Source organism: Magallana gigas, chromosome 6 (assembly GCF_963853765.1).
Source record: "Magallana gigas chromosome 6, xbMagGiga1.1, whole genome shotgun sequence".
Taxonomy (NCBI): Eukaryota; Metazoa; Mollusca; class Bivalvia; order Ostreida; family Ostreidae; genus Magallana; species Magallana gigas.
In genome coordinates this window covers 2375632-2387880 of record NC_088858.1, presented here as the reverse complement: position 1 = coordinate 2387880, position 12249 = coordinate 2375632, and the positions used below count along the sequence as shown (strand labels likewise).

The window sequence follows — 12249 nt, the reverse complement described above, 5'->3', positions numbered from 1 at the left end:
TTTGTGTAGATATCAATGAAACATACCGGTATGATGAAATATAAAGAACACCACACCCATTTATATCCACAATTATATAAATACTACGATACATATTCTAAATAAATGGAGCAATTTTTGTTTTACATTTTACAAATCTCAATCAGGTCTAAAATTCACGATAACTACATTTAATTATTAATTTATATAAAACTATCATTTCATAAAAAGAAAAGAATACAGTTAAAGGAGGGGATTTACACATGTTCCAACGAAAACAGAATTACATCTACTTAATTTCTTTCATAATTAAGTCAGTGGGAAAAAGGAGGGGTGACTAGCTGCTCCAACCACCCCACTGGGCTCTTTAACGTGACGAGGGCAGTAGTTCTCGACACTAAAAGTTTAGTATAAAGATCGTCATGATTTGACCTTCAGATATAGAAATTGGAGCTAAGCCTGTATCATTTTTTTACCACAGCGGAACAAGAACTCCATCCATACGCCCTGGTTGATGTTAAGATCATTCTAATGTCCATCAAAAGTTGAAAAGGAAAGGGGAAGAAGAAAAAACCCAGTTAATCCTAGGAAACCCCAGAGTCATCTCACGGCGGCCGTGTACACAGAGTGATCCTGTGTAGTCCCCGCGGAGAGAGGTTCCCTGGACGTGTACATGCTGTGTATTGGATTGGCTTTAAATTAATCACATAGATAATGTAATGATGGCCTGAGTTGCGGCCTCACGCCAGCCTGACGGATCGCTCGTGTAAACAGAGAGGGAGCAGCGCCTACAGTTTACAAATACTGATCTACAGTCTATGTCAGTCTCTCATTTTGTGAGGAATTTTTGGAAACAGGTGTAAACATTCCTTCAGAATAAAATCCCTCGTATTTCCATTCAGAATATTTCTTGCTGATTCACTTTTGAAGAATAGCTTCGAGTTCATACATAACTATGGTGTGGTAAGGTGAGTAATATACATCATACCTAATACCTAAGGTCAGTCATTTAATAACCGAATTTGATATTTTATCTTGATTTTTTAAACAAATTATTCTAGCTTTTTGTGCTTGTAGAAATAACTTGTCAACAAGTTTATTGAATTACCTAAAAGTAACATGTACTCGTTGAATTATTTGGCATTAAATTACAGTATGTGAACGAACCTCGTAAATGTCGCGCGAATTAAGATAAAATGCAGTTATAGAATCCAGGCGACGCGAAATGCAGGCATGAACCGCTGATACAAGATTGTCAAAATAAATGTATGCAATTGGAAAACATGCTCTGTTAAAACTTTTATGCTTTCAAACGATATTCTGGAGATATATATTGTCTTTCAATTATCAAAAGGAACATTGGTGATTAACATTACAGCTATTTTAAAAGAACTAAAACGAAGTGTTTTAAGAATAAAATAGAATACGAATATGTATGATATACATTGTGTTCAAGTCCCAAGCGATGGTTGAACTTGTCCATTTGTAGCAAGCCATGAGACTATCGACGACATGCCTCTTTCGGAGACAGACTGTGCCGCCACCTACAAAGTGTTGATTGTGGGCGACGCCTTCGTCGGCAAGACGGCGCTTTTGAGATGTCTGATGGGATATGAGTTTGCGCCACAGAGCAGACCCACAGTCGGTAACGAACCATAATTTAGTCAATGAATACTGTCAGTGTCAATTTATTTATTGACCAATTAGTCCATGAATATTCTAGATAGCATGTATTTATGATTATATGTAACCTAAAAGCATTGAAATATATTGTTAAATCTATCAGTATTTGAAGTCACACCATAGCAAGTATAAACGGTCACATTTAATCTTCAGCTGTCGATTTTGTGACAAAGCCCTTCGAAGTGGATGGAGCTTTAATCCAGATGATGATATGGTAAGTAAAAAGATTGTTTACATCAAGATTAGAGTCCCGACGATGGAGAATCTGAAGTAAACAGACGATCGAAAACAAAATAACAAAATAGAAATCATAGTTACATGTATTCATTCCGATACGCGAGTTGTATATAACTTGTTTAGAACTTCGTTATTTGACACTTATTGCAAGAACATCTTTGGTTAGCCAATGCATTCACTGTTTGTGTTTTAGGTCATGTTGCTTTGATTTTTCTTCATTATAAATTGTTTCTCTTGATATAAATACGGAATATTTCATATCAAATTGTTTAATAAATACAGAAGGGCTCTATTTTAAACATCTAAGCAAAATGAATGCTCACAGGAAAGTTATCTTTTGTGGATTTAGGGGGAATTTGATTTGATGATCAGAAAATTCTTAAAAATAGTAATCATCTTTATACAAACATGTATTATGTCATTTATATTAGAATAATAATACGTATAATCTATCAAATTCCAAACATCGTGCCGATCAACCTTCTCCATTAGTCAAACTCCCGTGTGGAAAAAACGATACTTAAGATTTATGGTAGGTGAAAAATCTAACCACCTTGTTTTTTTCTTTCGTAAAATGGAATGGAGACCGACTTACAACATGTAGCTGAAAAGTTCTTTTTTAGAGTTTTACTCGTCATAGTCATGTACTCATTTTTTGGTTAAAACCCAATGTTAATTGTAATTCTGTGAAGTACACCAATCTGTGTGTGATCCGTGAGTGTTTGTTTCAGGGATACGGCGGGTCAGAGAAGGTTCATGTCCATGACACGTCAACAGTATAAAGCGGTCAAGGTGAGGTCTGAGTTAGGTCAAGGGGGTTAATTATAATCTACTAGGTATCCGAAAATGTTTATAGATACATAAGTGTTATATATATAAGAAGCACTAACAAACCAACAACACTCGTTATCTATAGTGTCGGATCAAAAGATACACGGTTATAAGATGAGGTATAAAAAAGCACTAAATATAACCAACGACACGAACAATAAAGTAAAATATTGTCAAATTTTCGTGGGGGTTGCTGTTAAATAAGTTGTACAAGTAAGATAATAAGGGGAAACAGGAGAATATATATATATATATATATATATATATATATATATATATATATATATATATATATATATATATATATATATATATATATATATATATATTTATATATATATGTGTGTGTGTGTGTGTGTGTGTGTTTGTGTGTGTGTGTGTTTATAGATACATTTGTAAGTAAGAAATAATATTTGTATTGTACGTATTCTTCTTCGCAAATTTCCTGCTTATATTAGGTAATGAAAATCAGGTTGATTAAATACAACGAAATGCGGTTTATGAGAAGTTTTCCGGTACAAGTTTAATTAATTTCGAATTTACGTTAATGATGAGGACAACAAGCGACAGTGCTCGTATCAGTCTACGCGACCCCGGACTCAAACACCGGGAGCTGCAGAACCAAACTCGGTGTTTGCATGACGGGAAGAAACTACGTTGCTTCCATTGAATCATCTCATAAAGCTGTCTTGGAGAATCGAGGTTTGATTAATGAATGGAACGGGCTAATGAGAGTAGCAATCACAAAATTAATGTGAAGCATGTTGGTCAGACCGGGGATGACGAGACGCGAGTTACCTCTCTTGGGCAAAGCAAGAATATGATACAAATTATTATAGGACTATATACAAATAAATTTTAATAATCTACAGTGTCTTATTAAAACAAACAAATATGGTTATTCTTTAACAACATGAAATATAGTCGATAGTACAGCCGCTCAGTGAATTGAAATTTTCTCTGAAACAGAAATACAGGATGATACATGTATTTGATTTTTCTGTTATAAAGGATAGCTGTGGTGTTCGAATTTTCATAGCAGTTTTGTTTTGCTGAAATAACAGTTAAAAATACAGTATGCATGATATTGAATTTTTATGTTTATCAGGTGATCGCTATGCTGTTTGACATTCCAAATATCTCTATTTTCAGTAGAACTGATAATGCATGTAATAGCCATACAAGTATATGGTAACTAGTTTTTCCGTTTTACAGGGGATCGCCGTGGTGTTTGACATAGCAGATAGATCTACTTTTACACATCTCTCCTTTTGGTTGGAATCTATCAATAATGTAAGGAGCATTCATTTCTGTACTAAATTGAGGAATGGTTCAAAACCATTCTTTTTATTTAACGGACTCTGCTTCTTCATATATCTTGTTTAAAACCAATTGGTTCTTAAGAATAGGTGTCTGTCATAACTTTGATATCTGCGACTTATATGTTTTAGTACTTGTCTGAGACTGTATGTTCCAGTGTGTGTCGAATTTTGAGATCTGTACGTTCCAGTGTGTGTCTAATTCTTAGATTTGTAATCTCCAGTGTGTGTCTAATTTTGAGATCTGTGTGCTCAAGTGTGTGTCTAATTTTGAGATTGTATGTACCATTGTGTATCTAATTCTGAGATCTGTATGTTGCAGTGTGTAACTTACTCTGAGATCTGTATGTTGCAGGGTGTATCTTATTCTGAGATCTGTATGTTGCAGTGTGTATCTAATTCTGAGCTCTGTATGTTGCAGTGTGTAACTTATTCTGAGATCTGTATGTTGCAGGGTGTATCTTATTTTGAGATCTGTATGTTGCAGTGTGTATCTTATTTTGAGATCTGTATGTTGCAGTGTGTATCTTATTGTGAGATTTTTATGTTGCAATGTGTATCTTCTTCTGAGATCTGGATATTGCACTGTGTATCTTTTTCTGAGATCTGGATATTGCAGTGTGTATCTTATTCTGAGATTTTTATGTTGCAGTGTGTATCTTATTCTGAGATCTGTAAGTTGCAGTGTGTAACTTATTCTGAGATCTGTAAGTTGCCGTGTGTATCTTCTTCTGAAATCTGTATGTTGCTGTGTGTATCTTCTTCTGAGATCTGTATGTTGCAGGGTGTATCTTATTCTGAGATCTGTATGTTGCAGGGTGTATCTTATTTTGAGAACTGTATGTTGCAGTGTTAATCTTATTCTGAGATCTGTATGTGCAGTGTGTAACTTATTCTGAGATCTGTATGTTGCAGGGTGTATCTTATTTTGAGATCTGTATGTTGCAGGGTGTATCTTATTTTGAGAACTGTATGTTGCAGTGTGTATCTAATTCTAAGATCTGTATGTTGCAGTGTGTAACTTATTCTGAGATCTGTATGTTGCAGTGTGTAACTTATTCTCAGATCTGTATGTTGCAGGGTGTATCTTATTTTGAGATCTGTATGTTGCAGTGTGTATCTAATTCTGAGATCTGTATGTTGCAGTGTGTAACTTATTCTGAGATCTGTATGTTGCAGGGTGTATCTTATTTTGAGATCTGTATGTTACAGGGTGTATCTTATTTTGAGATCTGTATGTTGCAGTGTGTATCTTATTGTGAGATTTTTATGTTGCAATGGGTATCTTCTTCTGAGATCTGGATATTGCAGTGTGTATCTTATTCTGAGATCTGGATATTGCAGTGTGTATCTTATTCTGAGATTTTTATGTTGCAGTGTGTATCTTATTTGAGATCTGTAAGTTGCAGTGTGTAACTTATTCTGAGATCTGTAAGTTGTCGTGTGTATCTTCTTCTGAGATCTGTATGTTGCTGTGTGTATCTTCTTCTGAGATCTGTATGTTGCAGGGTGTATCTTATTCTGAGATCTGTATGTTGCAGGGTGTATCTTATTCTGAGAACTGTATGTTGCAGTGTTAATCTTATTTTGTGATCTGCATGTTGCAGTGTGTATCTTATTCTGAGATTTTTATGTTGCAATGTGTATCTTATTCTGAGATTTGTATCTTGCAGTGTGTATCTAACTTCGCCTGTAATTACGAGTCTGTTCCTATCATTCTGATTGGGAACAAAAGCGACCTCGCAGAGAGGAGGGCAGTGTCCGTGTCGGAGGCCAGAAAGGTAACCAATCAGATTCCTTCATCTGGTCCTCTATGGTCCCTCTAAACGAGCATACCCTTAAAGTATTATAATGGAATTCTTACGATTTGATATTTGTTACATTAATTGCTTCGATGACACACAAACCAAAACACATGCATCGCTTGTTAAAAAATAATATATCAACAGAACAATACAAGATATCAATAGAGAATACCATCTATATACATAAGAATTTCTTTTCTTTCTTTTCCTGTTAGTTTGCGAACAAGGAGATGGCTTTTGATTATTTTGAAACTAGCGCCAAAACAGGGACCAATGTATTCGCCGCCTTCCAGAAATTAGCATATCACGTGACAGAGATATGTAATCCACAGGTGGTAGGTCATAGAATGATGCAATCATTAATTATTTTTGTTAGTACAGTGGCGTCGGAACCAAATTGAAAGTGTGTGTGTGTGTGTGGGGGGGGGGGGGTGGGGGAGGGGGGGGGGCTAGAATAATCCTCAGAAATCTTGACAAGCAAAAACAAAAAAACCTTATTCCCAAAATCATGAAAATACTAATCCGTTGTGGGGGGGGGGGGGGGAGGAGTATACCTATAGTTCCAAAATACCTAATCCGTGGCGGGGGGGGGGGTTGCTAGTATACCTATGACTCCAACTTCTCAATATTTCAATCTTTTCGAGGTAAATTTAGGAACAATTATGTTTGCTGCGAGAAAAAAGGGGGCTGAACCCTCTATGATGCTATGTACCGAATGGTTAGGTCTAACTTTGCAAAAAAGTGGGGGGGGGGGGGGCAAAGCCACATGAATGCATACTTAAGTTAGTTAAAAAAGAAAACCAATTTAACTAATTTGAACATTTCTGTATTTAATACAGGTACAGAAATATTCTTTTTAGAAGATTTAAATGTTACAAACATACATGTACTACTATCCAGCCCTTATAACTTCAGAAAGACTTTGCAATTTATATGCTATCTAATATGCATTAAAAGGGGTTTTGGGGTTTTTATCAAATAAATTTTTTTATGCAATCAAAAAAGGATATCACTAAAGGGTGCTAGAAGTAACAGGCCCTCGTCCTCAAGTGAGAAATTACACATTGTATGGTACTTGTAATATTATATCTGACGTCAGTCGTGTTAACATTTATTGAAATAAAATTAAATATTTTACATTTTCCTTATACAAACCCAAAGAAAGCATAACACTTTTTTTTTAAATTTTATTTTTGTGTGAAATTTTCAACGGGTTTAGACATCATATTTTTATATACATGATCATCGCGCGAGCTTATAGCTGGACACTTGCATTATTATAAACATTATAAAAACTATAGGTAAATAAAACGTGAATACATGTAATAAACGGGATTCATAGGGTTTGATCAAGTGACCAACAAATTTTATTCTTAGCGAACTTTATAATTTGTTGTTTATGAAATGATACATGCCACTATTGATTTATATTTATTTTCACATAAAAAGATGAAAAGTTTTCATCCACATATGTTACGACCCCCCGAAGTTCTGGACCGAGCAACAAAGAGGAAGCTCAGCGTGCCCTGTAAAGTTGATGACGTCACAAGAATTCCCGAGAGAATAAAGCCCGTGGGAAAATTCCGGACGTCGATGCGCGGCGGCAAGTACAAATTCCGGGTCCGGAAACGGAAAAAGAAACTTAGTCAGTGTTGTTCTATACAATGACGTCATCAAAGCATGATGTAGTTACTGAGGACAATAAACCTACCTGCTTGGAGCTTGACATGAATCAGGATTTATAAATAAAAGAAACAAATGTGCTTTTCTCTTTATTTATTTTTTCAACTAATTGAGACCACATTCTTACTTATGAATTGATTATTTATTATCAGCGAATCATCAATAATATCAGTTTTCAGTGTCAAGCAGAAAACCTTTCCAAAATGATTTTAAAAAGACTCTGTAAAAAAAAAAAAAAAAAAAAAATAAGAAACATGAGAAAGAGAAAACGGAAGTAAGTGTGATCACGGGCACCTGCTTCTGTTATAGAATTCTACCTGAAGAGTTTAATGAAGTAATCTCTAGTTACAGAAATAAGTGCTTTTGAATGCAATGACAATATCGGGTGATTTTTCAAAGAAATGAGTTCATTGTGCACAGGTTGAGTTGCACTGTAGCGGCACTTAATACTGTTTTGATATTGGCTCCAGACAATGGGATCTCTGCTGTTCTTGAGGGCCCACAAATATTGGGATTTGCTAGTTTTGTTTACAGAACATATACCAATGCATACCTCCAGCGCTCAATTCAGATATGTAATGTCATTGAATATTAATTAAAAATCAGCATGAATTAAACACAGCCCTAGACGGAGTTATAGATTGGAGAGCTCGCGGGGTAGTTCCATTGCAGAGATATTTAAAACATAACAGGATTACACTTCACGATTTCAGTATTTTATTTTCAGTGGCCTTGTGGAACAATATATTTAGTTAGCAGCATTATCGACGTATTTTAATTTCAATAAAGTGTACCCCGGATTTTATGAATTACAAACACATTATCGATGCCGTGCAAAACGGGCCGTCCGACGCAACGTCCAAACAAAGCTTAATTGAGAATACATCTATTCAGGTGAAACTTGAGCATAACATTGTAACCAAGATCAGAGTCCTCCGATTTATTTTAATTGCTGTGCTTGTTTTAAAATATTTGAAAACCTTAGTCTGACACGCGCTGTCGGTGTAAAATGTCTGTATTTGCCCGTGAGATAGGTGTAATTGATACCACATCCGTTTAAACACTGTGTCGTGTTCAATGTTGGTATAGGTACTCGTGCTGCCCGGATTAAATATTTGTCAAGAAGAGGCGCAGTCTAAGAGCGGAGGGATTAATCTGTGAGCCGTGTTGATCTGGGGAGATAGGACCCGTCCTCACTACACGGAATCCAGTGATCCGCTTCCAATCCCGCTATACAGCGATGATTCCTTAGCTAATGTCATTTCAAAATCTTCTATTTAAACACTATAATAGATCCATTCAGTTATTGTTAATGCATTGTTTGGTATTGCATTCCCAATCAGCGGCTCTTTCAAACATGTTGGCGGGGTGAGCTATCATTGGATCTACTGACACAAACAGGAGGGGTACGGACCCGGTAAAGCCCGGGACTACGAGATCGGTGACAGGCCTCCACAATCCAAAGGAACCCGGATATTCAAAAGAGAACTGATTTTTTAACCTTAATTCTCCGTCAGGACTATCGAGGTATGTCATTTTCCTGGATGTCACGTATGGCTGTATATTGAGCCATTACGGTGAGGGTTTCTCGGTGATTTGGCAGAAAGTATTCGAAAACATTGCCGATACCTAAACTACTGATTAGAAACTTCCGAAAAATTACGGGCATACATACTGAGGAAACACGGTGTTACACCGCGGGCGGATGCTAACGCGGTGTGTACGGCGGGACAGGAATTTTCGCAGAGGACGGGCTATGCGACATAAGTTCATGCCACATTGTATCAATACTTGTATGTGAAGCACGCTCAGGAACCTTACACTCGTGTAGACTGAAGGAGTAAAGGCGTAAGTTTTTTTTATAAGAAATGTACAGTCCTATACGAATTACTCTTAAAAGACTCACGAACCCTTTAATGGTAAAAACAACAGACATACGGGCAATCATACGGATGGGTAGGGTGGGTATATATAGCAAAAATCAGAACTGTTGATGAACATTTGATACTTTTATTACGTTATTTGGAGGTTGGAATATTTTCGCAAGTTTCTTTCTACAAAAAAGTAAAACAGCACAGCTTTTATAATCCGGCACAACTTTGATGTTTCAAAAGTCGATCTTGCAAGGATAATCATATAGAAACGTTAGCACTCTATCATGTTTTCCTCTGTATACATTTTCTTTTTTAATGCCCCCCCCCCACCCCATGCAGCGCGTTGATATTGCGATAACATATAATAAGTGTTTGAACTCAGACAATCTTGTTGATCAAAAGGATGTTTGACTACATGCACCTTTTCTGCAAAATTAAACAATAAAATGCTTTCTTTGATGATTTATGGGGGATATAAAGGTGGCGACATTGCAGAAAAAATAGCATCTTTCTTTTAAAAAATTTATGAATTGATTGTAAAAAGTAAAATTCACTACGCAAAAGTAAAAAAATGGCCCAATCAGATAGTACGAAAGTGTATTTTAATGCTTTGATTGACTTCCCGACGAATTTTTGCTTTAGTCTTCCCAAAGTCTTACGATTCTTCTATAACGTACGAAATGTATCTCAATAAGATAAGTAGAGATTAATTAAAAAATCAAATCTAAAATAAAACTATAATAAATATTATCTAAAGAATGCAGATTCAATGACTGTCATTATTCACGTGCAGATTGGCGATTTAATCTAAAATTACACAAGAACTTTCACATCACAATTCAATTTGTTTAAATAGGACGTCTCACGGGAACCATATCTGTATGTTTAACTATTTCGTCCAAATATTTTGAGAGATGTAAATCCCATATATAACAATATTTACCATTGACATATTGTCACAAAAACTCAAATTTTAACCGAACACATAAATGGACGCTTTCTCTAATACCGCGACTTTATTTTGAGCTCTATTATAACTATTGGAGGGCATGATGTAACAAGACTTGGTACGGGTTGTCTCCTTAATTGTTTCCGCTCCTGTTCCATCCAATCGTCAATAAATCTTAGAAATGATGACAGAACCTAAACGACTAAAATCCAGTAGCCTTGAAATTAGCGAAAGTCTTACATAAAAGAGAGTTAAAAATACTTGGAACTGAACCAGTGATTCCCAAGACAGACATGCAATTAAAACGACATTGAAAGTTATATTCATTTGATTTCTTAATGTCGAAAATGTATTTAACATTTTGATTCTGTAAAGTTCCCTCCAAGAGTCTAAAGCGATTTTTCTTCTTTGAGCAATACAAAGCATCGCACACAGAACTATAATGAACGGGCGAAACTTTTTCAATTTACGTAAGCTCGTTTTCATATGGAGAGGGGACTCTTAAGATCACATACAATAAGCTTAGCAATCATTAAACTAGAACCAAGAATACAGGTGTTAAAGGATCAGATATGACATCTATTTAATTTTCTCTGATACAAGGAATCATTTAAATTCCTTTTTAAACTCCTAAACAGTTTATTCAGCAAGCAATGATTAATGAAATTTGTTTATTTCTGATTGTAAATATGAGAGGAATTGACCAGTGGGTTCTTAGTATAGCTCGATGATCTTGTTGTATTTCAGGGCTAATGATGGCAGTAGATAGGCAAGAGATTGCGTTGGTTTTGGCGCGAAAGAGGGACGAAAAGGTTCTTCAGAAAGAACTCTCTACAATAAAGATAGAGAAACACAACTCTGCTGCCGACATCAAGAGGTCCCAAAAGGAGATGAAAAAGCGGCTTAAAAGAATTAGAGACAGGCAAAGAGAAATTCAGAGGTCACGGACGGAGATCGAAGAGCCACGTGACGACAGTGGAATGCCTAGTATACCCGTGACAGTGAAAGCTCCCGCCAGACCCAAAACAGGACCGCCATCTTTTTTGAAAAATAGGGTCTCAAGTTTTTTCAAACCTAAACTTGATCTGAGCGAGCCGGGGAGTGAGGTTGATCCCTCTCTCGTCTCGGACCAAACAAAGTCTAAAATTGACCTAAGACCGGCAACTGCGCGTGCCCTACGGGAAGATAGAGCTCTTTTGAGTCGATGTCGGTCCGTTGGTCGACTTGGGACCAAGGCTTCAGAGTGCAGGTACTTTGATGAGGACGAAATAACGGACAGAAATAAATTCTACAATGGTCTTCTAAGCAACTGGAAACAGACGGAAAAAGAAAACTACAATAATATTGAAATGAAAGTCGGGAATTTCTTGGGACAGAGTGAAGAACTTTTGGATAGGAGAGTGAAACGGTCCAACTTCCTGCGACAAACGGACATCCCTGTGGTTCAGAAAAAGAAAGTATCAACACCGGAAACACATTATACTCAGTCGCCGCAGGTCAAACCCATCTCAGCAGGAAGTGACGTTCGACCCGCAGACAGAATCTTTAAACACACCTCTCTTCCACAAAGGATACTGTCCGCGGCTGTCTCTAGACCCAGACAAGCCGGTCCAACGGGGACTTCTCGCATGAGGCCGATGTCCCATAAGTGACGACAAGATGTGACTTCCATGAAGTCAAAGAAAAGTTTGAGCCTATGTGTCAAATACATGTACATTGGTCTACACAGCCACTAATATTTAAAGCCAATACGCATTTGTTTTTATACTGTTTTGTTTTGTTTCCTATTTAATTGACTTAATTTTGCTAATCGAAAGTTTTTTTTAATACAAATTAAATTTTTTATAAGTTTTTCTGTGTGCTTTCTTGAGGCATGTATCCGAAAAGTC

At 36.3% G+C, this 12249-nt stretch overlaps 2 protein-coding genes across 2 annotated transcripts; both read left to right on the top strand.

Moving 5' to 3' along the window:
- Positions 1 to 316: 316 nt before the first annotated feature.
- On the top strand, positions 317 to 7617 carry LOC105341616 (uncharacterized). The gene is made up of 8 exons (XM_034469853.2): positions 317 to 947; positions 1469 to 1624; positions 1816 to 1876; positions 2631 to 2691; positions 3946 to 4023; positions 5723 to 5830; positions 6070 to 6189; positions 7304 to 7617. Exons 2-8 carry the CDS (start codon positions 1492 to 1494, stop codon positions 7520 to 7522), a joined length of 780 nt encoding a protein of 259 aa, XP_034325744.2. The 5' UTR covers positions 317 to 947; positions 1469 to 1491; the 3' UTR covers positions 7523 to 7617.
- A 590-nt stretch (positions 7618 to 8207) lies between these two features.
- LOC105341608 (uncharacterized) lies at positions 8208 to 12211 on the top strand. The gene is made up of 2 exons (XM_011448200.4): positions 8208 to 9385; positions 11108 to 12211. The coding sequence occupies exon 2, from the start codon at positions 11113 to 11115 to the stop codon at positions 12010 to 12012; it is 900 nt and encodes a 299-aa protein (XP_011446502.2). The 5' UTR covers positions 8208 to 9385; positions 11108 to 11112; the 3' UTR covers positions 12013 to 12211.
- The last annotated feature ends 38 nt before the right edge of the window (positions 12212 to 12249 follow it).